The sequence below is a fragment of the Salmo salar genome, chromosome 13, assembly GCF_965601325.2.
Source record: "Salmo salar chromosome 13, fSalSal1, whole genome shotgun sequence".
Taxonomy (NCBI): domain Eukaryota; kingdom Metazoa; phylum Chordata; class Actinopteri; order Salmoniformes; family Salmonidae; genus Salmo; species Salmo salar.
Window position 1 is genome coordinate 110,903,528 of NC_138303.1, and position 27,924 is coordinate 110,931,451.

The 27,924-nt window shown below is 40.7% G+C and overlaps 1 protein-coding gene and 1 non-coding gene across 3 annotated transcripts in view; one reads left to right on the forward strand and one right to left on the reverse strand.

Moving 5' to 3' along the window:
• LOC106568544 (netrin receptor DCC) overlaps positions 1 to 27,924 on the reverse strand; it is a 596,063-nt gene that overhangs the window by 132,064 nt on the left and 436,075 nt on the right. For both annotated transcript variants that reach the window (XM_082960596.1, XM_082960595.1), the window contains exons 13-14: positions 5,625 to 5,766; positions 1,074 to 1,184 (exon numbers count right to left, since the gene is read on the reverse strand). In XM_082960596.1, the coding sequence (XP_082816722.1) occupies positions 1,074 to 1,184; positions 5,625 to 5,766 (253 nt within the window). The remainder of the gene's footprint in view (positions 1 to 1,073; positions 1,185 to 5,624; positions 5,767 to 27,924) is intronic.
• trnav-uac (transfer RNA valine (anticodon UAC)) lies at positions 12,726 to 12,799 on the forward strand. The gene has a single exon. It is a non-coding gene; the product is annotated as a tRNA-Val (tRNA).

The window sequence follows — 27,924 nt, forward strand, 5'->3', positions numbered from 1 at the left end:
AACTACAGAACTGGAAGTCTATCCACTATATCCTCAGGAACTACAGAACTGGATGTCATTCTTACAGTGAACGTTGTCTCTCATGCATATTCTCTCTCCATCTCTCTCTCAATCTTGTTCTCTCTCTCTCACCCCACCCCCCTCTCTCTCCACCCTTCTCTCTCTCTCTCTCTCCGCCCTTCTCTCTCTCTCTCTCTCTCTCTCTCTCTCTCTCTCTCTCTCTCTCTCTCTCTCTCCACCCTTCTCTCTCTCTCTCTCTCTTCACCCTTCTCTCTCTCTCTCTCTCTCTGTGTCTCCCCACCCCTCTCTCTTTGTTTCTCTCTCTCTTTCGCTCTCTGTCTCCCCACCCCTCTCTCTTTGTTTGCATTTCTCTCTCTCTCTCCCCACCCCTCTCTCTTTGTTTCTCTCTCTCTCGCCCCCCCTCAGGGAATAGAGAGGAAGAGGAGGAGGAGGAAGAGGGGAGGTCTCCATCCCAAATAGAACCCTATTCCCTATATAGTGCACTACTTTAGACCAGAACCCTAGGGAACCCTATTCCCTATATATAGTGCACTACTTTAGACCAGAACCCTAGGGAACCCTATTCCCTATATAGTGCACTACTTTAGACCAGAGCCCTATGGAACCCTATTCCCTATATATAGTGCACTACTTTAGACCAGAACCCTAGGGAACCCTATTCCCTATATAGTGCACTACTTTAGACCAGAGGCCTATGGAACCCTATTCCCTATATATAGTGCACTACTTTAGACCAGAGCCCTATGGAACCCTATTCCCTATATAGTGCACTACTTTAGACCAGAGCCCTATGGAACCCTATTCCATATATAGTGCTCTACTTTAGACCAGAGCCCTATGGAACCCTATTCCCTATATAGTGCACTACTTTAGACCAGAGCCCTATGGAACCCTATTCCCTATATAGTACACTACTTTAGACCAGAGCCCTATGGAACCCTATTCCCTATATAGTGCACTACTTTTCACCAGGGCCCATAGGTTGTTGTTTGGAACGCAGACGAGAAGAGACAGACTGAAGTGAAAATAAAGTTGTTGTTTTTTTGTCTTACCATCAAGGTCATTCTCTGGCGTCTCGGCGGTGAACCACTCGCTGGCTGGGCCCGTGCCGTTAGCTGTCATGGCAGCTATCTGGAAACTGTACTGACTACCTTTCTCCAGGCCTGAGAAGAGAGAGGGGAAACATGACAACGACACCAAGAGATGTTAAAAACACACACACACACACACACACACACACACACACACACACACACACACACACACACACACACACACACACACACACACACACACACACACACACACACACACACACACACACACAAGAGCCTGAATAGTTGTGGGTTCAACCCCCCCCATAACAACCTTTTCTTTTTCAGTCTCACCACCACAGGTACGTCGTCAGATCTATTGGTTGGTGATGTCCCTTTATGTCCTTTCATTTGAACCTATCGAAACATCTCTAGGCCTCCTGTGTGGCACAGCTGTCTAAGGCACTGCATTGCGTCACTACAGACCCTGGTTCATTCCCAGGCTGTGTCACAACCGCCCGTGATCGGGGAGTCTTATAGTGAGGCGCACAATTGGCCCAGCGTTGTCCGGGTTGGGGGGGGGTAGGCTATCATAAGAATTTATTCTTAACTGACGTGCCTAGTTAAATTGAGGTTTTAATTTTTAATTGAGCTATCCGGGCAGTAGTAATAGCATTCAATATCCCATAAGCCACCAAAACATCTCTGTGTTCATTGTTAGTGGCAGCATGTCTTTCAAAAGCTGAATATTCTTCACTGAATTACAGACGGATTCAGAGGTGAGTTTGGGACGTCATCCCTATTCTCTTCAGGTGATTATGAAATCCCCTCTATCTTCTACTTGGAGACAAAACAGGTCTTATTATTACAGACAGACAGACAGAAAGACAGACAGACAGACAGACAGACAGACAGACAGACAGACAGACAGACAGACAGACAGACAGACAGACAGACAGACAGACAGACAGACAGACAGACAGACAGACAGACAGACAGACAGACAGACAGACAGACAGACAGACAGACCTGACAAGCCCAGGAGGAGAGTGTTATGGTTGCATCCCAAATGGCAACCTATTCCTTCTATATAGTGCACTAATTGTGACCTGAGCCCTGGTCTAAAGTAGTGAACTATATCAGGAATCAGCTGGCATTTTGGGGACACAGCCAAGGATTAGAACAGCACACAAGCTCGCCTGTGTGAAATTACTTTCCTCTAGGACTGGAGACCCATCTGAGATATTCAGCAAACTAATGAAAAGGAATATCATTTTCATTCAAACTCAGCATTCAAATTGAAATAATACATTATGGCAGTAAAATAAACAGCTAGCTATCTCTAACAGCCCCACCCACTTTAACACCGCTGAGGCCAAATATTCCCTGTCTGTCACACGCTTGGAAATTGAACCATTTGTTGTTTCTTCCTTTCATAAGAGTCTCCAATTAAGAGAACACGTCTACGTCCCAAATGATAAACTATTCCCTATATACTACACTACTTTAGACCAGAGCCCTATAGAACCCTATTCCCTATATAGTGCACTACTTTAGACCAGAGCCCTATAGAACCCTATTCCCTATATAGTGCACTACTTTAGACCAGAGCCCTATGGAACCCTATTCCCTATATAGTGCACTACTTTAGACCAGAGCCCAATAGAACCCTATTCCCTATATAGTGCACTACTTTAGACCAGAGCCCTATAGAACCCTATTCCCTATATATAGTGCACTACTTTAGACCAGAGCCCTATGGAACCCTATTCCCTATATATAGTGCACTACTTTAGACCAGAGCCCTATGGAACCCTATTCCCTATATAGTGTACTACTTTAGCTTGTCGATCGGCATCTCACATTCCTCGATGAGCCAATGTTTTGGATGCAATCATCAGCAAAACAAACTGTAAAATACAATTTCCATACACCATCACACAACAAGGTTGAAGTCAAGAGGGGTTTCTTTGCCATCAATGAGTTCCCAAGCAACCTACGAACAGAGCAATAGATGCCCCCCCCCCCCCCCCACATCGCCATAGAAACACCATCCCTAAACGAGTTCAACTATGTGAACAGAAAAAGCTCTTAACGTGCAGGTGATGTTGTGATGCGCAAAAGGTGCTACTGAATGTGGTGACCAGGTGGAAAGCACCACTCGTTCATTCTGCAGAACAGCAATGTTGGCCTCCAAGGAGGGAGCTGTTGAGAATGGATGGCTTATTGGTGAGTGTTGCCTACTCATTTGAAGTAATTGTTCCACTGTTTAATAAAGCAACTTGAATTGTCCCAATGGTTCTCTCTTCGTAGCTATGTTTTTACTTTTACCGGTCAAACCACAACTGAGTCAAATAAAACATTTTGATTGCACTCAACCTCTATTTCAGTCTCAGACAAGTTTTTTTTATATACACTGCTCAAAAAAATAAAGGGAACACTTAAACAACACAATGTAACTCCAAGTCAATCACACTTCTGTGAAATCAAACTGTACACTTAAGAAGCAACACTGATTGACAATAAATTTCACATGCTGTTGTGCAAATGGAATAGACAACAGGTGGATATTATAGGCAATTAGCAAGACACCCCCAATAAAGGAGTGGTTCTGCAGGTGGGGACCACAGACCACTTCTCAGTTCCTATGCTTCCTGGCTGATGTTTTGGTCACTTTTGAATGCTGGCGGTGCTTTCACTCTAGTGGTAGCATGAGACGGAGTCTACAACCCACACAAGTGGCTCAGGTAGTGCACCTCATCCAGGATGGCACATCAATGCGAGCTGTGGCAAGAAGGTTTGCTGTGTTTGTCAGCGTAGTGTCCAGAGCATGGAGGCGCTACCAGGAGACAGGCCAGTACATCAGGAGACATGGAGGAGGCCGTAGGAGGGCAACAACCCAGCAGCAGGACCGCTACCTCCGCCTTTGTGCAAGGAGGAGCAGGAGAAGCACTGCCAGAGCCCTGCAAAATGACCTCCAGCAGACCACAAATGTGCATGTGTCTGCTCAAACGGTCAGAAACAGACTCCATGAGGGTGGTATGAGGGCCCGAGGTCCATAGGTGGGGGTTGTGCTTACAGCCCAACACCGTGCAGGACGTTTGGCATTTGCCAGAGAACACCAGGATTGGCAAATTCGCCACTGGCGCCCTGTGCTCTTCACAGATGAAAGCAGGTTCACACTGAGCACGTGACAGACGTGACAGAGTCTGGAGACGCCGTGGAGAACGTTCTGCTGCCTGCAACATTCTCCAGCATGACCGGTTTGGCAGTGGGTCAGTCATGGTGTGGGGTGGCAGTTCTTTGGGGGGCCGCACAGCCCTCCATGTGCTCGCCAGAGGTAGCCTGACTGCCATTAGGTACCGAGATGAGATCCTCAGACCCCTTGTGAGACCATATGCTGGTGCGGTTGGCCCTGGGTTCCTCCTAATGCAAGACAATGCTAGACCTCATGTGGCTGGAGTGTGTCAGCAGTTCCTGCAAGAGGAAGGCATTGATGCTATGGACTGGCCCGCCCGTTCCCCAGACCTGAATCCAATTGAGCACATCTGGGACATCATGTCTCGCTCCATCCACCAACGCCACGTTGTACCACAGACTGTCCAGGAGTTGGCGGATGCTTTAGTCCAGGTCTGGGAGGAGATCCCTCAGGAGACCATCCGCCACCTCATCAGGAGCATGCCCAGGCGTTGTACTGAGCCTCATTTTGACTTGTTTTAAGGACATTACATCAAAGTTGGATCAGCCTGTAGTGTGGTTTTCCACTTTAATTTTGAGTGTGACTCCAAATCCAGACCTCCATGGGTTGATCAATTGGATTTCCATTGATTATTTTTGTGTGATTTTGTTGTCAGCACATTCAACTATGTAAAGAAAAAAGTATTTAATACGATTATTTCTTTCATTCAGATCTAGGATGTGTTGTTTAAGTGTTCCCTTTATTTTTTTGAGCAGTATATATATATATATTTTTTTTTTTTTGCGTCGTTGTCGGCTATTTCATGGTACAGCGTTGTATATTCCAACACAGTCTTTAAAATGGATGATTTTGACCATATGTGGTTTTATTTAGGGATGTTTCAAAATGCAAACAGCCAAGGTCGTGCATGAGAACTGTGAATGAGAACAATTGGTATTTATTATTATTCTTTATTTATCTCCTACCTGTACAGGCATAGTAGGATTGTTTGATAAATCACTTTTTTTTTACGAGTACAAACATTCTAAATTCCATTTGTAAGTAGTGTTTTAGAATAGTATTTATGCAATTTTGATAAATGAGGCCACAGGTGTGGAAAGCTCTTAGAGATTTACGCAGAAAGACTCACAGCTGTAATCACTGCCAAAGGTGTTTCTAACATGTATTGACTACTTATGTAAATGAGATATTTCATTATCAATACATTTGCAAAAATGTCAAATGTAAAAAAAATAAAAAAACATGTTTTCACTTTGTCATTATGGTTATTATGAATCCATTTTGAATTCAGTCCAACACAACAAAATGTGCAATAAGTCAAGGGAAAGGGCTATGAATACTTTCCCCAGGCACTGTACCATAAGTCTCACCTGTAAACAGGTACCAGAAGTTGTTAGGTTCGATGGCCTCCTGGTCTCCTCGTCGGCCGGTCTTCCGGTATCGGAGCTTGTAGCCGGTGATGAACCCGTTCTGGCTGTTGGGAGGAGGGGGCTGCCAGCTCACCTTAATGCTCTGAAACACAGTCAAGGGGAGAGGACACATGTTTACATTATACATGTGGTTCCTGTGGGAATTGAACCCACAACCTTGTTTTGCTAGAGCCACCAACAAAGCCATGTATGACCACCAGATTTAACACATACACACAGAGTGTACAAAACATTAGGAACACCTTCCTAATATTGAGGTGCACCTCCCCTTTTGCCCTCAAAAGAACTTAAATTCGTCGGGGTTATGGACTCAACAAGGTGTCGAAAGCGTTCCACAGGGATGCTGGCCCATGTTGACTCCAATGCATCCCACTTTTGGGTCAATTTGGCTGGATTTGCTTTGGGTGATGGACCATTCTTGATGCACACGGGAAACTGTTGAGAGTGGAAAAACCCAGCAGCGTTGCAGTTCTTAACACAACACGGGGGTGTCTTGCACCTACTGTACTTCCATGTCCCGTTCAAAGACACTTAAATCTTTTACTTTTAAAAAAAATCTTAAAACAATTATTCAACATGTCTCCTCCCCTTCATGTACAATGATTTAAGTAGATTTAACAAGTGCCATCAATAAGGGATTGTACCTTTCACCTGGTCAGTCTATGTCACGGAAAGAGCAGGTGTCCTTAATGTTTTGTACACTCAATGTATATACCACCTGATTTAACATACATATTCCCCCTGATTTAACATATACAGTGCATTCGGAAAGTACTCAAACCCCATGCCTTTTCCACATTGTGTTACGTTACATCCTTATTCTAAAATGGATTCTATTGTTCCCCTCCCCATCAATCTATACACAATAGCCCATAATGACAAAGCAAAAACAGGTTTTTAGACATTTCTGCAAATGCATTAAATATAAAAAATGTAAATATTACATTTACATAAGTATTCAGACCCTTTACTCAGTACTTTGTTGAAGCACCTTTGGTAGTGATTACAGCTTCGAGTCTTCTTGGGTATGATGCTACAAGCTTGGCACACCTGTATTTGGGGAGTTTCTCCCATTCTTCTCTGCAGATCCTCTCAAGCTCTGTCAGGTTGGATGGGGAGCGTTGCTGAACAGCTATTTTCAGGTCCCTCCAGAGTTGCTCGATCAGGTTCCTTGGGGACCTTCAATGCTGCAGACATTTTTTGGTACCCTTTCCCAGATCTGTGCCTCGACACAATCCTGTCTCGGAGCTCTACGGACAATTCCTTCAACCTCATAACTTGGTTTTTGCTCTGACATGCACTGTCAACCGTGGGACCTTATCTAGACATGTGTGCGCTTTTCCAAATCACGTCCAATCAATTGAATTGACCACATCCCTGTGGAACGCTTTCGACACCTTGTAGAGTCCATGCCCAGATGAATTGAAGCTCTTTTGAGGGAAAAAGGGGGTGCAAATCAATATTAGGAAGGTGTTCCTAATGTTTTGTGTACACTGTGTGTATGTGTTAAATCTGGTGGTCATGCATGGCTTTGTTGGTGGCTCTAGCAAATGAAGTTGTATAAACATCTCAAAGATGATCAATGGAAACAGGATGCACCTGTCACGCTCTGACCTAGGAGAGCTGTGTTTTCCCTTTAATTAGGTCAGAGTGTGATAGATGGGTGGGCATTCTATGTTTTTGTTTTCTATGTTTCGGCCAGGTATGGTTTCCAATCAGAGGCATCTGTCTATCGGTGTCTCTGATTGGAAGCCATACTTAGGCAGCCTGTTTTTTCCTGTGTTGGTGCGGGTAGTTGTTTTCCGTTTTGTAAGTAGTACCTGACGGAACTGTTGGCTGTCGTTTTGTTGTTTTCTTTTTAAAGTGTCATCATTAAAGTAATTATGAGCACTCTACACGCTGCACCTTGGTCCCCTTCATACGACCCTCGTTACAGCACCTGAACTCAATTTCAAGTCTCATAGCAAAGGGGCTGAATACTTATGTAAATAAATATTTCATACATTTGCAAAAAAAAATCTAAAAACCTGTTTTTGCTTTGTCATTATGGGGTATTGTGTGTAGGTTGATGAGGAAAATGTTTTATTTGATCAATTTTAGAATAAGGCTGTAAAGTAACAAAATGTGGAAAAAGTCAAGGGGTCTGAATGCACTGTATCTACCTCAAATACCTTATTATTATCTATCCTGATACCTAATCACTTTACCCTGCCTTCATGTACATATCTACCTCAAATACCTTATTATTATCTATCCTGATGTCTAGTCACTTTACCCTGCCTTCATGTACATATCTACCTCAAATACCTTATTATTATCTATCCTGATGCCTAGTCACTTTACCCTGCCTTCATGTACATATCTACCTCAAATACCTTATTATTATCTATCCTGATGTCTAGTCACTTTACCCTGCCTTCATGTACATATCTACCTCAAATACCTTATTATTATCTATCCTGATACCTAGTCACTTTAACCTGCCTTCATTTACATACAGTGGGGGAAAAAAGTACTTAGTCAGCCACCAATTGTGCAAGTTCTCCCACTTAAAAAGATGAGAGAGGCCTGTACTTTTCATCATAGGTACACTTCAACGATGACAGACAAAATGAGAAAAAATATCCAGAAAATCACATTGTAGGATTTTTTATGCATTTATTTGCAAATTATGGTGGAAAATAAGTATTTGGTCAATAACAAAAGTTTATCTCAATACTTTGTTATATACCCTTTGTTGGCAATGACACAGGTCAAACGTTTTCTGTAAGTCTTCACAAGGTTTTCACACACTGTTGCTGGTATTTTGGCCCATTCCGCCATGCAGATCTCCTCTAGAGCAGTGATGTTTTGGGGCTGTCGCTGGGCAACACGGACTTTCAACTCCCTCCAAAGATTTTCTATGGGGTTGAGATCTGGAGACTGGCTAGGCCACTCCAGGACCTTGAAATGCTTCTTACGAAGCCACTCCTTTGTTGCCCGGGCGGTGTGTTTGGGATCATTGTCATGCTGAAAGACCCAGCCACGTTTCATCTTCAATGCCCTTGCTGGTGGAAGGAGGTTTTCACTCAAAATCTCACGATACATGGCCCCATTCATTCTTTCCTTTACACGGATCAGTCGTCCTGGTCCCTTTGCAGAAAAACAGCCACAAAGCATGATGTTTCTACCCCCATGCTTCAGATTAGGTATGGTGTTCTTTGGATGCAACTCAGCATTCTTTGTCCTCCAAACACGACGAGTTGAGTTTTTACCAAAAAGTTCTATTTTGGTTTCATCTGACCATATGACATTCTCCCAATCCTCTTCTGGATCATCCAAATGCTCTCTAGCAAACTTCAGACGGGCCTGGACATGTACTGGCTTAAGCAGGGGGACACGTCTGGCACTGCAGGATTTGAGTCCCTGGCGGCGTAGTGTGTTACTGATGGAAGGCTTTGTTACTTTGGTCCCAGCTCTCTGCAGGTCATTCACTAGGTCCCCCCGTGTGGTTCTGGGATTTTTGCTCACCGTTCTTGTGATCATTTTGACCCCACGGGGTGAGATCTTGCGTGGAGCCCCAGATCGAGGGAGATTATCAGTGGTCTTGTATATCTTCCATTTCCTAATAATTGCTCCCACAGTTGATTTCTTCAAACCAAGCTGCTTACCTATTGCAGATTCAGTCTTCCCAGCCTGGTGCAGGTCTACAATTTTGTTTCTGGTGTCCTTTGACAGCTCTTTGGTCTTGGCCATAGTGGAGTTTGGAGTGTGACTGTTTGAGGTTGTGGACAGGTGTCTTTTATACTGATGACAAGTTCAAACAGGTGCCATTAATACAGGTAACGAGTGGAGGACAGAGGAGCCTCTTAAAGAAGAAGTTAGAGGTCTGTGAGAGCCAGAAATCTTGCTTTTTTGTAGGTGACCAAATACTTATTTTTCACCATAATTTGCAAATAAATTAATTAAAAATCCTACAATGTGATTTTCTGGATTTTTTTTCTTCTCATTTTGTCTGTCATAGCTGACGTGTACCTATGATGAATTACAAGCCTCTCATCTTTTTAAGTGGGAGAACTTGCACAATTGGTGGCTGACTAAATACTTTTTTCCCCCACTGTATCTACCTCTAATACCTTATTATTATCTATCCTGATACCTAATCACTTTACCCTGCCTTCATGTACATATCTACCTGAAATACCTTATTATTATCTATCCTGATGTCTAATCACTTTACCCTGCCTTCATGTACATATCTACCTCAAATACCTTATTATTATCTATCCTGATGCCTAGTCACTTTACCCTGCCTTCATGTACATATCCACCTCAAATACCTCTTACCTCTGCACATTGATCTGGTACTGTTACTTCCTGTATATAGCTCCACATTGATCTGGTACTGGTACTTCCTGTATATAGCTCCACATTGATCTGGTACTTCCTGTATATAGCTCCACATTGATCTGGTACTTCCTGTATATAGCTCCACATTGATCTCGTAGTGGTATTCCCTGTATATAGCTCCACATTGATCTGGTACTGGTACTCCCTGTATATAGCTCCACATTGATCTGGTACTTCCTGTATATAGCTCCACTTTGATCTGGTACTGGTTCTCCCTGTACATAGCTCCACATTGATCTGGTACTGGTCCTTCCTGTATATAGCTCCACATTGATCTGGTACTGGTACTCCCTGTATATAGCTCCACATTGATCTGGTTCTCCCTGTATATAGCTCCACATTGATCTGGTACTCCCTGTATATAGCTCCACATTGATCTGGTACTCCCTGTTTATAGCTCCACATTGATTTGGTACTGGTACTCCCTGTATATAGCTCCACATTGATCTGGTACTCCCTGTATATAGCTCCACATTGATCTGGTACTTCCTGTATATAGCTCCACATTGATCTGGTACTTCCTGTATATAGCTCCACATTGATCTGGTACTTCCTGTATATAGCTCCACATTGATCTGGTACTTCCTGTATATAGCTCCACATTGATCTGGTACTGGTACTCCCTGTATATAGCTACAAATTGATCTGGTTTTGTCGTTCTGCGCCTGAGCAAGGCAGTTAACCCACTGTTTCCTGGGCGCTGATGACGTGGATGTCAATTAAGGCAGCCCCCCAGCACCTCTCTGATTCAGAGGGGTTTGGGATAAATGCGTAAGACACATTTCAGTTGAATGCATTCAGTTGTACAACTAACTAGATATCCCCCTTTCCTTTCCCATTATATTATTTATATATATTTTTTTAACTCTGCATTGTTGGGAAAGGCTTGTAAGCAATCATTTCAAGCTAAAGTCGATACCAGTTGTATTCAGCGAATGTGACAAATACAACATTGCCTGGTTAGACACATACCAGTTCCTTTTGCGTCATGCTGAGGGCAGACTCATGATTTGGTGTAAGCAGCATGAGTCCATACATCTTTGGCATCATTAAACTGAAGACTTATTTTTAGTTTATCAAATCATTCTCTGTAATTATTATTACGTGATTAAACTAACTTAATCATGTAACTGTAATTAACTAGGAAGTCGGGGCACCAAGGAAAATATTCAGATTACAAAGGTATAATTTTCCTAATATAACTTTAATATATTTTAATATCAAATCACTTAGTCTTCTAATTAATGAATTATTCTTTACCTCATGTTAGTCTCATTCCAAACGTCGTAAATTGTTGGTTATCTGCACGAACCCAGTCTTCACTATGAGTCATCCATACATCAATTGTCAGAAATCGTTTATTTACTAACTAAACAAATCACAGAAATGCATAAACAAACAGTAGATATGGTTACAAGGAAATGATAGCGGATGTGCCCTAGTGGGCCAAAACCGTCATGGCGGCTTGGTGGACAAAAAGGAAGTGGGGGTCGACTGAGATAAAAGACGCTACAAAGTTGATAATTATAACAATTGAAATACTAATCCTTTGCACAAGAACGCTCACTCATTTGGGAATTATTGCAATCAATCAATATATTTATGCTCAGTGTGTCATCCTGATCTCTGTTGGAGAGTTTGTCCTCGATCCCTCTCTCTCTCTCTCTCTCTCTCTCTCTCTCTCTCTCTCTCTCTCTCTCTCTCTCTCTCTCTCTCTCTCTCTCTCTCTCTCTCTTCTCTCTCTCTCTCTCTCTCTCTCTCTCTCTCTCTCTCTCTCTCTCTCTCTCTCTCTCCCCCGTGGTTAGAATGGATAGTTCAGAGTAACATTCAGCAATGTCGTTATAGAATAGATGTTTCGGCGGTTGTCGGTCTTCGCGTTCAATGATACCAAATTCCTAGCTGCAGACTAGTAATTAGTGTTAAAGATTTGTTCGTATTCTGTCCGTTAGATAGTCTAAGAGTTTAACTATGAAAACTCACTCTCTCTTATACTCTGGCTATGAGGAGAGAATCTCCTCAAGGAATTTATGACCTGCCTAACAGAGCCTGGTGTAGGGAGTATAGAGAGAGGGGGGATGGTGCTGTACCCAAAGAGGGCAACGTCATGAATATATATATATATATATATATATATGACTACTGATACAGTAGAACCCCAAGTGGCTGTGAAGTAAAAGCAGGCTAGACATACAATGTCAATACCATAACATCAAATGCATAATGGGATAAAGAAGTGTCTTGTACTGACCTCATCTACCATACTATGCAGATGGGTACGCTTGACAAATCTTTAAAGGTGTAAAATATAAATCATGTCTTTTCACTGAAACAGCTTAGATAAGAGAGAAACAGAATCTTTATGATAAAAGTCCTGACAGGAAGTGATTCCATCTGGGCTAGCTTGGATTCAATCTTCAAACATTTTACATCTTACATTTTTGTCATGTAGCAGACACTCTCATCCAGAGTGATTTAGAGTCGTGAGTGCAGACACATTCATACTTATTCGTATTGGTCCCCAGTAGGAATCAAACCCACAATCCTGGTGTTGCAAGAACCATGCTCTACCAACTGAGCTACACTGGATGCAAAACACCCCAAACAAGTTACAAGTATTGCACAATAGATTACAAAAACAAAAACATTTCGATTGTCTCGTGTGGCTCAGTTGGTAGAGCATGGTGTTTACAACGCCAGGGTTGTGGGTTTGATTCCCACGGGGGACCAGTACAAAAAAAAGAAGGGGAAAAAAAGAAAAAACATTTAATGAAATGTATGCATTCACTACTGTAAGTCGCTCTGGATAAGAGCGTCTGCTAAATGACTAAAATGTAAAAATGTAAAATCTCTTAGAACAGCTCGGAAGTTGCCAAAAATACAATTAAGGATTACACTATCTCCATTACAGTCGTTAAGGTGCCCGCTTGTGTATAATTATGTTTAGTACCCAGACTTCTTCTACACTAAATAAACACTGAGTGTACAAAACATTAGGAACCCCGGTGCTATTTCCATGACATAGACTGACCAGTTGAATCCAGGTGAAAGGTATGATCCCTTATTGATGTCACTTGTTAAATCCACTTCAAATAAGTGTTTTGTAAACTGACACTTTGACATTATGTAAATCTATCATCAGCCTATTATGAAAGGGTTTTAATGTATAAGGGCATGTGAATGTCCTAGTTAAAAATAATAAGTAATTACCGGTATTAAATTTAACATTTAAAACAAATCATATATATATATATATATATATATATATACAGTGAGGGAAAAAAGTATTTGATCCCCTGCTGATTTTGTACATTTGCCCACTGACAAAGAAAGGATCAGTCTATCATTTTAATGGTAGGTTTATTTGAACAGTGAGAGACAGAATAACAACAAAAAATTCCAGAAAAACGCATGTCAAAAATGTTATAAATTGATTCGCATTTTAATGAGGGAAATAAGTATTTGACCCCCTCTCAATCAGAAAGATTCCTGGCTCCCAGGTGTCTTTTATACAGGTAACGAGCTGAGATTAGGAGCACACTCTTAAAGGGAGTGCTCCTAATCTCAGCTTGATGCCTATAAAAAAGACACCTGTCCACAGAAGCAATCAATCAATCAGATTCCAACTCTCCACCATGGCCAAGACCAAAGAGCTCTCCAAGGATTTCAGGGACAAGATTGTAGACCTACACAAGGCTGGAATGGGCAACAAGACCATCTCCAAGCAGCTTGGTGAGAAGGTGACAACAGTTGGTGCGATTATTCGCAAATGGAAGAAACACAAAAGAACAGTTAATCTCCCTCGGCCTTGGGCTCCATGCAAGATCTGGGGTATTCCAGCATGACAATGACCCAAAACACACGGCCAAGGCAACAAAGGAGTGGCTCAAGAAGAAGCACATTAAGGTCCTGGAGTGTCCTAGCCAGTCTCCAGACCTTAATCCCATATAAAATCTGTGGAGGGAGCTGAAGGTTCGAGTTGCCAAACGTCAGCCTCGAAACCTTAATGACTTGGAGAAGATCTGCAAAGAGGAGTGGGACAAAAATCCCTCCTGAGATGTGTGCAAACCTGGTGGCCAACTACAAGAAACGTCTGACCTCTGTGATTGCCAACAAGGGTTTTACCACCAAGTACTAAGTCATGTTTTGCAGAAGGGTCAAATACTTATTTCCCTCATTAAAATGCAAATCATTTTATAACATTTTTGACATGCGTTTTTCTGGATTATTTTGTTGTTATTCTGTCTCTCACTGTTCAAATAAACCTACCATTAAAAATTATAGACTGATCATTTCTTTGTCAGTGGGCAAACGTACAAAATCAGCAGATGATCAAATACTTTTTTCCCCCCACTGTAGAGAGATTTGTTTTAAATGTTCAATTTTAAATATATACACAAATTGACATGGATGTCTCTGTATCTAGTCATGCAGAATGATGGCATTTAATTTGACTTGTTGAGACAAGACGATGAGCACGTTCATTGATTCAACATACGGGGTCCCTGCAGGGTCTTTTTCATTTCAATAATGGACCAACATCTCCTTTCTCTCGTCAAGGTTAAAGGTTACAAACGAAAATAGAACATAAAAGATGCACTTGATCTGCAGACGTGTCAATACAACTCTTTCAGTTCTGTCATCATGTCATGGGTCCTACTTCGTGCCACAGACACCTACAGTACTGTACGCTCTGATTAGTAAAACACCTTTCTGAAACCCAGGAGCAGTCAGTCGTGAGGGCATCCCAAATGGCACCCTATTCCCTACATAGTGCACTACTTCTCACCGGGGGCCCCCCATTAGGGAATAGGGCGCTATTTGGGACACTATCATTACCTAGTAGACCCTGGTGCCTGTGAGACTGTGAAGGAATGCTATCGTATGTTTAACGACTGTCACATCGACTCAAACATGTTTCGTGTTATTGCCAGTTGTTCGTACACACACACACACACACACACACACACACACACACACACACACACACACACACACACACACACACACACACACACACCACACACACACACACACACACACACACACACACACACACACACACACACACACAATGGCCAAGTGTGCCATCTGCAGAGGAGAGGGAGACTGTTAACATGCAAATAAACCAATTAGAATTCACACGACACAGCTGCCAATGCGTCCAGTCCAGTCTGATCCAGTCTGATCTACGTGCTGCTGCCTTGGATCATACATCCCAAATGGAACCCTATGACCTAGGAAGTGCACTACTAATTTATTAATTTTTTTTTAAAGAAAAGAAAAAGGAAGTGCACTACTTTTGACCAGAGCTCTATGGGAACTCTATTGGTCCTGGGCAAACGTAGTGCACTAAATAGGTAATTGGTTGCAATTTGGGATAGCCCTTCTCCATCAGCGACTGAGATTCACTTCCTGTCTGCCTGAAGCAGGGGTGGAGCAGCACTGAGCTGCGATTTCCTGGGATAGTTTAGTCAGATCTGGGCAAATCTAACGCTCTTTCTCAAAAAAATGTTTTATTTGGCTCGATTCCTGCATTTCTCTCCCCGTGGCTTCTCAGAAGGTATTGGAGGAGAAGGTCAGAGGAGAGTGGAGGAACATTGGAGACAGGTTGCAAGGAATGAAGCAAAGACAATTAAGAAAGAAGCGTATCAGAGGCTTTAAGCATGTAGAACCCCATCCCTTCACTTCCCATCCATCCAGATTTTTGGCCCTGGCCTGCTGGGCTAGTATACTTACATTTCTACTAGCCCGGGTAACATTCAGGACCCATGCGATGTTTGAAAAGACAACATTTCACTGGCTTGCAAGGCTAGCCCTGATACATGTTCTACTAGCCCAGTCGGAATAGTACTAGCCTAGGGCTAGTGGACTAGCTTAATTTCCATCCCTGCATCCATCCATGTTTCTTCATCTTATCAAATATACAGACAGGCACCGAGGCAACCCCTGAGGCAGCCCCAATTCTCTCTCAGATCAAGTTGAGCGTGTTCAATATTCATCTTGTGTAACCCTCATGGATACAGAGGAATCTATTAACATTTACGGCCACCTGTTCCCTCGTTCAGACCATGATCTTAATTGATTACAACAGGCTTGATTGCTGTAAAGGGAGGCTCGTTGGAGCTCTCTGTGTGTGTGTGTGTACGTTTGTGTGTGTGTGTGTGTGTCTCTCTCTCTCTCTCTCTCTCTCTCTCTCTCTCTCTCTCTCTCTCTCTCTCTCTCTCTCTCTCTCTCTCTCTCTCTCTCTCTCTCTCTCTCTCTCTCTCTCTCTCTCTCTGTGTGTGTGTGTACGTTTGTGTGTGTGTGTGTGTGTGTGTGTCTCTCTCTCTCTCTCTCTCTCTCTCTCTCTCTCTCTCTGTGCTCCAGCTCTGGAAGCCTCTGGAGGTTGGAATGGTGGCATGGTGGTGATTAAGAGAATGGCAAACACACACACACAGACACACAGACACACACACACACACACACACACACTGATTGAATGACAAGCAGTAAGTGTCATTTGGCCTTATTGTACCGGCACTAATTGCTCCACCAAGAAAAGCACAGGGGGGAAATCTGCCCAGATACAAGGGAGGACAGGAAGACTGTAGCAGGCAAATAAGCCATTAGATTCACCCCCAGTGAATTAATAGTAATACATACATGCATATTATATTATATTATACTCCGTGTATGACACGACATATTAATTATAGGAAGCTAAAATGGGTAACGAGAGAATATGGCGTAGTCGACTGGATGTATAGCATTACGTAGAACACTATACATCACAATGCATTTCATTTTATCATCGGTGAGTCAGCGCAACTGGAAAACTTTTTAAGGACAATAATTCCATCTCTGCACCACCACCAACAACAACAACGACTAGCTGGTAGTCATCTTAGCCCGTTGAAAGTCATGGAGAGAATTCACCTCATGTTGATGGTAGTAGAAAGGAGGAGAACATAGAAGTCTATACAGGTCTACATTATGTTCTATAGGTCTACATTATGTTCTATAGTCTACATTATGTTCTATAGTCTACATTATGTTCTATAGGTGTACATTATGTTCTATAGTCTACATTATGTTCTATAGGTCTACATTATGTTCTATAGGTCTACATTATGTTCTATAGTCTACATTATATTCTATAGGTCTACATTATGATCTATAGGTCTACATTATGATCTATAGGTCTACAGTATGTTCTATAGTCTACATTATGTTCTATAGGTCTACATTATGATCTATAGGTCTACATTATGATCTATAGGTCTACCGTATGTTCTATAGTCTACATTATGTTCTATAGGTCTACATTATGTTCTATAGTCTACATTATGTTCTATAGTCTACATTATATTCTATAGTCTACATTATGTTCAATAGGTCTACATTATGTTCTATAGACTACATTATGTTCTATAGTCTACATTATGATATATAGGTCTACATTATGTTCTATAGGTCTACATTATGATCTACAGGTCTACATTATGATATATAGGTCTACATTATGTTCTACAGATCTACATTATTTTCTACTGGTCTAAATTATGTTCTATAGTCTACATTATGTTCTACAGGTCTACATTATGTTCTATAGACTACATTATGTTCTATAGGTCTACATTATGTTCTGTAGTCTACATTATGTTCTATGGGTCTACATTATGTTCTATAGTCTACATTATGTTCTATAGGTCTACATTATGTTCTATAGTCTACATTATGTTCTATAGTCTACATTATATTCTGTAGTCTACATTATGTTCTACAGTCTACATTATGTTCTATAGGTCTACATTATGTTCTATAGGTCTACATTATGCTCTATAGGTCTACATTATGTTCAGTAGTCTACATTATGTTCTATGGGTCTACATTATGTTCTATAAGTCTACATTATGTTCTATAGTCTACATTATGTTTTATAGTCTACATTATGTTCCTCTAGGTCTACATTATGTTCTATAGTCTAGATTATGTTCTATAGTCTACATTATGTTATATAGGTCTACATTATGTTCTGTAGTCTACATTATGTTCCATAGTCTACATTATGTTCTATAGGTCTACATTATGTTCTATAGGTCTACATTATGTTCTATAGTCTACATTATGTTCTATAGGTCTACATTATGTTCTGTAGTCTACATTATGTTCTATAGTCTACATTATGTTCTATAGTCTACATTATGTTCTATAGGTCTACATTATGTTCTATAGGTCTACATTATGTTCTATAGTCTACATTATGTTCTATAGTCTACATTATGTTCTATAGTCTACATTATGTTCTATAGGTCTACATTATGTTCTGTAGTCTACATTATGTTCTATAGGTCTACATTATGTTCTATAGTCTACATTATGTTCTATAGGTCTACATTATGTTCTATAGTCTACATTATGTTCTATAGTCTACATTATGTTCTATAGGTCTACATTATGTTCTGTAGTCTACATTATGTTCTATAGTCTACATTATGTTCTACAGTCTACATTATGTTCTATAGGTCTACATTATGTTCTATAGTCTACATTATGTTCTATAGGTCTACATTATGTTCTATAGTCTACATTATGTTCTATAGTCTACATCATGTTCTATAGGTCTACATTATGTTCTGTAGTCTACATTATGTTCTATAGGTCTACATGATGTTCTATAGTCTACATTATGTTCTATAGGTCTACATTATGTTCTGTAGTGTACATTATGTTCTATAGTCTACATTATGTTCTATAGTCTACATTATGTTCTATAGTCTACATTATGTTCTATAGGTCTACATTATGTTCTGTAGTCTACATTATGTTCTATAGGTCTACATTATGTTCTATAGTCTACATTATGTTCTATAGGTCTACATTATGTTCTATAGTCTACATTATGTTCTATAGTCTACATTATGTTCTATAGGTCTACATTATGTTCTGTAGTCTACATTATGTTCTATAGTCTACATTATGTTCTATAGTCTACATTATGTTCTATAGTCTAGATTATGTTCTATAGGTCTACATTATGTTCTATAGTCTACATTATGTTCTATAGGTCTACATTATGTTCTATAGTCTACATTATGTTCTATAGTCTACATCATGTTCTATAGGTCTACATTATGTTCTGTAGTCTACATTATGTTCTATAGGTCTACATGATGTTCTATAGTCTACATTATGTTCTATAGGTCTACATTATGTTCTGTAGTGTACATTATGTTCTATAGTCTACATTATGTTCTATAGTCTACATTATGTTCTATAGTCTACATTATGTTCTATAGGTCTACATTATGTTCTATAGTCTACATTATGTTCTATAGTCTACATTATGTTCTATAGGTATACATTATGTTCTGTAGTCTACATTATGTTCTATAGTCTACAGTATGTTCTATAGTCTACAGTATGTTCTATAGGTCTACATTATGTTCTACAGGTCTACATTATGATCTACAGGTCTACATTATGTTCTATAGTCTACATTATGTTCTATAGGTCTACATTATGTTCTGTAGTCTACATTATGTTCTACAGTTCTACATTATGTTCTATAGGTCTACATTATGTTCTATAGTCTACATTATGTTCTATAGGTCTACATGACGTTCTATAGTCTACATTATGTTCTATAGGTCTACATTATGTTCTGTAGTCTACATTATGTTCTACAGGTCTACTTTATGTCCTATAGTCTACATTATGTTCTATAGGTCTACATTATGTTCTATAGTCTACATTATGTCCTATAGTCTACATTATGTTCTATAGGTCTACATTATGTTCTATAGTCTACATTATGTTCTATAGTCTACATTATGTTCTATAGGTCTACATTATGTCCTATAGTCTACATTATGTTCTATAGTCTACATTATGTTCTATAGGTCTACATTATGTTCTATAGTCTACATTATGTCCTATAGTCTACATTATGTCCTATAGTCTACATTATGTTCTATAGGTCTACATTATGTTCTATAGGTCTACATTATGTTCTGTAGGTCTACATTATGTTCTATAGGTCTACATTATGTTCTATAGTCTACATTATGTTCTATAGGTCTACATTATGTTCTGTAGTCTACATTGTGTTCTACAGGTCTACATTATGTTTTATAGTCTACATTATGTTCTATAGTCTACATTATGTTCTATAGTCTACATTATGTATTATGTTCTATAGGTCTACATTATGTTCTATAGTCTACATTATGTTCTATAGGTCTACATCATGTTCTATAGGTCTACATTATGTTCTGTAGGTCTACATTATGTTCTATAGTCTACATTATGTTCTATAGTCTACATTATGTTCTATAGTCTACATTATGTTCTATAGGTCTACATTATGTTCTGTAGTCTACATTATGTTCTACAGGTCTACATTATGTTCTATAGTCTACATTATGTTCTATAGTCTACATTATGTATTATGTTCTATAGGTCTACATTATGTTCTATAGTCTACATTATGTCCTATAGGTCTACATTATGATCTACAGGTCTACATTATGTTCTATAGGTCTACATTATGTTCTATAGGTCTACATTATGTTCTATAGGTCTACATTATGTTCTATAGGTCTACATTATGTTCTACAGTCTACATTATGTTCTACAGGTCTACATTATGTTCTATAGGTCTACATTATGTTCTACAGTCTACATTATGTTCTACAGGTCTACATTATGTTGTCAATGTCTATAGGGGAAAACAATCAACAAAGCACACCCTGTCTGTGTATTTTATATCTCTATGGCTGTCTATAAATCAGGCAGGCACCAGACAGGAATGTCTGATTTTGCCATTCAGATCACAAACCAAAAAGGGACAATTGGTGTCAAAACTGGGTAGGATTCAATCAAACTGGCCAAAGCGATTTTTAATTAAGGAAATGTGATTACTCAACCTACTTAATCTTCAGATGGACACAAGTGTCAAACTAGAATAATCTACCTGCGAAGGGAGATGATTGGTTGGTTAGATTAAGCCAATGCCTATGCACCGTGACTTTCTCCCGGCTCTCTGTATTGGCTAACAAATGCCAAGTTTGACACTTTGGTAAAACAGACACTTCACGCATTTGGGCAGTGTCTTGAGAATGAAATTATTCCACAACTGTAAAAAAGAAAGGCCTTTGCTTAAATGCTGTGACGTAAATACTGCAATGCAGAGTGAGATTTGAGTCTGTGTAGTGTCTATCCACTCTGTATTTATCTGTACTAGCGCAGGTTTCTATTGCAGAGGAAATCCTCCCTAACACCTATTTATATTCAAATCCAGTTGACCTTGCAAAGTGCTAGGCTATACAGACTCATGGCCTCTTTTAAAACTTCACGCAGACAGAGTATTACCTTGTACTTATTTCTATTGTGGTGAAAGGTTGAAAACATTCAATACAAATAATAATATAACAATACCTGACCTTTAATGAACCTTTTAATAAAAACATTTTGTCAAATGATTATTTTCTAAAATAGTACCTATTAACCTTCCTGTAAAAAAAACAAAAAACACATTGAAAACTCACCAGTTCAGCAGTTATCTAGCAATTCAGTCACATTTTCATTACAATGGGGTGATCTTCAGTACAATGGGTGATTTTCAATGGGGTGATCTTGGAGGCGTGATGTACAAAAATAACGCAGAAACCAAAAGGTGTGGCCTAACTGTGAAATGCTTACTGACAGGCCCTTCCCAACAATGCAGAGAGAAAGACAATAGAGAAGAGAAACACTAAATAATACACGTATTAATATTAACACATTGTGTAATGACAACTAGGTTATGTACAAGGGGGTACCAGTACTGAGTAATGATAACTAGGTTATATACAAGGGGTACCAGTACTGAGTAATGATAACTAGGTTATATACAAGGGGTACCAGTACTGAGTAATGATAACTAGGTTATATACAAGGGGTACCAGTACTGAGTAATGATAACTAGGTTATATACAAGGGGTACCAGTACTGAGTAATGATAACTAGGTTATATACAAGGGGTACTAGTACTGAGTAATGATAACTAGGTTATATACAAGGGGTACCAGTACTGAGTAATGATAACTAGGTTATATACAAGGGGTACCAGTACTGAGTAATGATAACTAGGTTATATACAAGGGGTACCAGTACTGAGTAATGATAACTAGGTTATTTACAAGGGGTACCAGTACTAATGATAACTAGGTTATATACAAGGGGTACCAGTACTGAGTAATGATAACTAGGTTATTTACAAGGGGTACCAGTACTAATGATAACTAGGTTATATACAAGGGGTACCAGTACTGAGTAATGATAACTAGGTTATTTACAAGGGGTACCAGTACTAATGATAACCTGGCTACATACAGTAAAAGGGGTACGAGTAGCAAGTGGATGTGAAGGGTTACCAGGTAGTTGAGGTAGATATGTACATATAACCAGGACTAAAGTAACAGGATAATCAACAGTAGCAGCAAACATATGTGATGATTCAAAAAAGTTACTGCAAAAAGGATCAGTGCAGATAGTGGAGGTAGCTGTTTGGTTAACTATTTAACAAACTATTTAGCAGTCTTATGGCTTGGGGGGTGGGGGTAGAAGCTGTTTAGGGTCCTTTTGGTTCCAGACGTGTGGTAGCAGAGAAAAACAGTCTATGACTTGGGTGGCTGGAGTCTTTGACAATTTTTAGGGAGTTCGGCCCCAGTGATGTACTGGGCCGTATGAACTACCCTCTATAGCGCCTTGTGGTCAGATGCCAAGCAGTTGCCGTACCAAGCGGTGATGCAGCAAGTCAAGATGCTCTCCATGGTGCTGCTGTAGAACTTTCTGACAATCTGAAGGACCTATGCCAAATCTTTTCAGCCTCTTAAGGGGGAAGAGGCACTGTCGTGCCCTCATCACGACTGTGTCGGTGTGCACGGACCATGATAGATCATTACTGATGTGGACACCAAGGAACTTGAAGCTCTAGATCCGCTCCAATACAGCCTCATCGATGTGAATAAGGGGTGTGTTCAGGCCTCTGTTTGAAGGAGAGGTTGTTGTTCTGGCACAACACTGCCAGATCTCTGACCTCCCTATAGGCTGTCTCATCCTTGTCGGTGATCAGGCTTACCACCGCCGTGTCGTGCGCAGCCACTCAGTCGTGGGTGAACAGGGAGCACAGGAGGGGACAAAACACATACCCCTGAGGGGCCCCCATGTTGAGGGTCAGCGTGGCAGATATGTTGTTGCCTACCCTCACCAACTGGAGGTGTTCCATCAGTAAGTCCAGGATCCAGTTGCTGAGGGAGATGTGACACAGAGCACGGAGACACCTAAAAGAGAGGCTACTTCGGTCGCATGGACGTGGTTTGGGTATGAAAAGTCTGACATGGACCAGAAAACCGCCCTCTGCAAAATATGCTGCAGGCCGGTACCGACAACAGGCTCAAACACCACTAACCTTTTTTACCACCTACGCAAGAATCATGTGAGACCCAAAAAAGTACAGTCGAGTGCTCAAAACAAACCCCCGACTCAGGCCTGTTTATTTTCTTTGCAACTATAGTTGAAGTGTTTCCTATTTACCTTTTTAGATTTTATACATTCATATTTTATATTTTGTTACATGCTTAGTTGAAAATTTGCGCAAAGGTTCTAAATAAAAGGAGAAATAATCAAATATCTGTCACGGCTGTCGTAGGAATGAGCGGACCAAAGTGCAGCGTGTGTGTCGTTCCACATTTTATTTACACTGTGAAACTATGCGATACAAATAAATAAACTGAACAACAAAAACAACAAATCGTGACGCAGCGTTAACATACACATACTCAAAAACAACCTCCCACAAACCCAGGTGGGACAAACACCAACTTAAATATGACCTCCAATTAGAGACAATGATGACCAGCTGCCTCTAATTGGAGATCATTTCAAACAAAGCCCAACATAGAAATACAAAAACTAGAACAACCCAACATAGAAATACAAAACTAGAACATAACAACATAGAAAAAACAAAACTAGAAAACCCCCCTGTCACGCCCTGACCTACTCTACCATACAAAATAACAGCTTACCATGGTCAGGACGTGAGAATATGAGTAAGTACCTTTTATTTTTTGAGAATAATTCAAAATGTAATAAGAAATAGGACTTTACATGTGGTTATTTTATATAAACAATTTATTCATTGAATTTACAGAAAATGTGCTATATCATGATGTGTATTGTTATCGGGATATGAAATGACCTATATCGGGATATGAGATTTTGGTCATATCGCCCAGCCCTAGGTGTTCCTCTTGTCCAAGTGGGAGAGGGCAGTGTGGTGTGCAATAGAGATTGCTTCTGTTGAGGCGGTATGTGAATTGGTGTGGGTCCAGGGTGTCTGGGATGATGGTGTTGATGTGTGTCATGACCAGCCTTTCAAAGTATTTCATGGCTACAGATGTGAGTGCTTACGGGGTGATAGTAATTTAGACAGGTTACCATGGAGTTCTTGAGCAGAGGGACTATGGTGGTCTGCTTGAAACATGTAGGTATTACAGACTTGGTCAGGGAGTGGTTGAATATGTCAGTGAAGACATTAGCCAGCTGGTCAGCGCATGCTCTGAGTATGCATCCTGGTAATCCATCTGGCCCAGCGGCCTTGTGAATGTTAATCTGTTTTAAAGGTCTTACTCACATCGGCAATGGCGAGTGTGATCACATAGTCGTCCCTAACAACTGATGCTCTCATGCATGTTTCAGTGTTGCTCACCTTGAAGCGAGCATATAAGGAATTTAGCTTGTCTGGTTGGCATCACTGAGCAGCTCGTGGCTGGGTTTCCCTTTGTATTCCATGATAGTTTGCAAGCACTGCCTCACCTAACAAGCGCCAGAGCCAGTGTAGTAGTATTCGAACTTTGTCCTGTATTGACGTTTGATGGTTCGTCAGAGGGCGTAGTGGGATTTCTTCTAAGCATCCGGGTTAGTGTCCCACTCCTTCAAAGCAGCAGCTCTAGCTTTTAGCTCAGTGCAGATGTTGCCTGTAATCCATGGCTTCTGGTTAGGATATGTACGTACGGTCACTTTGGGGACAACGTAGTCTATGCACTTATTAATGAAACAGTCCTGTAGCTTAGCATCCGCTTCATCGGATCACTTCTGTATTGAGGTTCTTCCTGTTTGAGGGCGAGGGAGAGATTTGTATATGTCTCTGTGTGCGGAGTAAAGGTGATCTAGAGTTATTTTCGCCTCTAATTAAAAATTAGGTAAGACGAATTTCAATTTTTCTAAATTAAAATCACTGGCCACGAAGAGCGCCATCTCTGGATGAGAATTTCTTGTTTGCTTATGGCAAATCTAAAATCTAAATCTCGTTGAGTGTTGTCTTTGTGCCAGCATCGGTTTGTGGTGAAAAATAGACCGCTACGAAAAATATGGATGAAAATGTCTTGGTGAAATAGTGTGGTCTACAGCTTATCAGGAGGTATTCTACCTCAGGCGAGCAGAACCTCAAGACTTCCTTAATATTAGAAATTGCGTACCAGCTGTTGTCAACAAAGAGACACACACCTGTACATAGCCCATCTGTAAGTAGCCCATCCAACTACCTCATCCCCATACTGTATTTCTTTCTTTATTTTATTTTTAATTTTTTTTTAAACACACCACCCACCTTGAGCTTACCAGAAACTGTTTAGTGAAGTTTCTTAGAAACATATGATATTATAGTTTTTCTGGTCACGCTGAAATGATAGTCTCGAACGGTGTCATGGCTGTTTAAAGGATCGGACCAAAGCGCAGAATGGTTGTAGTTCCACATATTTATTATTACCGTGAAACGTTTGCAATACACCAAATACTTGAAACAACAAAACTGTGACCCAGAGAGAAATACACACTACTCAAAAATTAACAACCCACAAACACAAGTGGAAAAACCCCCTACATAAATATGATCTCCAATTAGAGGCCTCTAATTGGAGATCATCCCAACAACCCCAACATAGAAATAGAAACCTAGAAAAACCACATAGAAACAGATAACAAGAAAACCACCCAAAAACACCACCTGTCACGCCCTTAACCTACTCTACTATAGAAAATGACATCTTACAAGGGTCAGGACGTGACAAACGGAGCTCGTTCATTTTGTTCTCCATTTATTATTATCTCGCCGCCGTAGTTTCATCAGGGTGCCCATATATCACAGTCTCTTTCTCTTCTGAGTGTCGGGGATTAGGGCCTGGTCTGGGGTGATCGGTATGCCCTGTGCCATTGACTCAAAATTTCTCCATTGGGACAATAAAGTCAGTAAAGTATATCTTCATCCAAATCATGGTTAGTAACCGCTGTTCTGATGCCCAGAAGCTATTTAGTTAGCTGTTGTTAACTGATATACTGTAGGTAGCAGTAGTAGGTAGCTCAGCTGCTAGCAATCACAGCTAGCAGCTAGCTAGCTAGTTAACAACAAAAACATCAAGAAGTGACAAAGCAATCGACATAAACAAGTCCCGTTTGTGAAATAATCAGTCTGTATGTATTGCTGTTATAGTAAAGTGCCTTAGTAGTTCCATAATGCTTTTCAAAAATCCTTATTCCAACCATACAATTTGACTTGGTTAAAGCTGCTGCATGGGTAAAACAAACCAAGTCTATTAGCCAGTATGTGCAGCCTTGCCCCATGTGGAGTTGGTTGCTTATTTTGAATATCCAAGTGCATGCGTGTCTGAGCTGGTAAATCAGATACGCCAACACAATTCTGTTGTTTCCTAACCGGGCTAGCAGGGGCACAGAGAGAGGCTGCTTTTAACGTTCTTAATTATATTTTTTGGGAAGGAAATCCATTTAATTCATATTTTAATTTAAGTATAGGTCATATTTCATAGAAATCTAGAATACTGGACAGCTACTTTAAATGTAGTTTTGTAATTGACTAAAACAAGCAAACAACAAGAAAATGGCAGTTGAAAAAGGTCAAGTTTTTGCTGTGAGCCAACGGGGTAACCTTGGAAACCACGGGTTGTTTTTCCCCCAAAGGCGGCAGGGGTCGCGACGTTCTATCTAAAACCGACTGGGAGTATTGCTCAGGGGCTTAGGGTCCACCTTGTATAAGGATTTATTCATTGCTGTTGGTTTGGACTCTGCTTCACACACACACACACACACACACACACACACACACACACACACACACACACACACACACACACACACACACACACACACACACACACACACACAAACACACACCTTCAGTGCTGAACACCAAACAATAGAGACATCCCAAAGTAGAACCCTATTCCCTATATATAGTGCACTACTTTAGACCAGAGCCCTATGGAACCCTATTCCCTATATAGTGCACTACTTTAGATCAAGGCCCTATGGAACCCTATTCCCTATATATAGTGCACTACTTTAGACCACAGCCCTATAGAACCCTATTCCCTATATAGTGCACAACTTTAGACCAGAAGCCTATAGAACCCTATTCCCTATATAGTGCACTACTTTAGACCAGAGCCCTATAGAACCCTATTCCCTATATAGTGCACTACTTTAGACCAGGGGCCATGAGGTTCTATCTGGGACACATACAGACTGAGAAGAAAAATGTGGAGGGTTTGTGGACTAACACACCTCCCTACTGGGATACACCTCCCCCCTACTGGGATACACCTCCCCCCACCTGGGATACACCTCCCCCCTACTGGGATACACCTCCCCCCTACTGGGATACACCTCCTCCCTACTGGGATACACCTCCTCCCTACTGGGATACACCTCCCCCCTACTGGGATACACCTCCCCCCTACTGGGATACACCTCCTCCCTACTGGGATACACCTCCTCCCTACTGGGATACACCTCCTCCCTACTGGGATACACC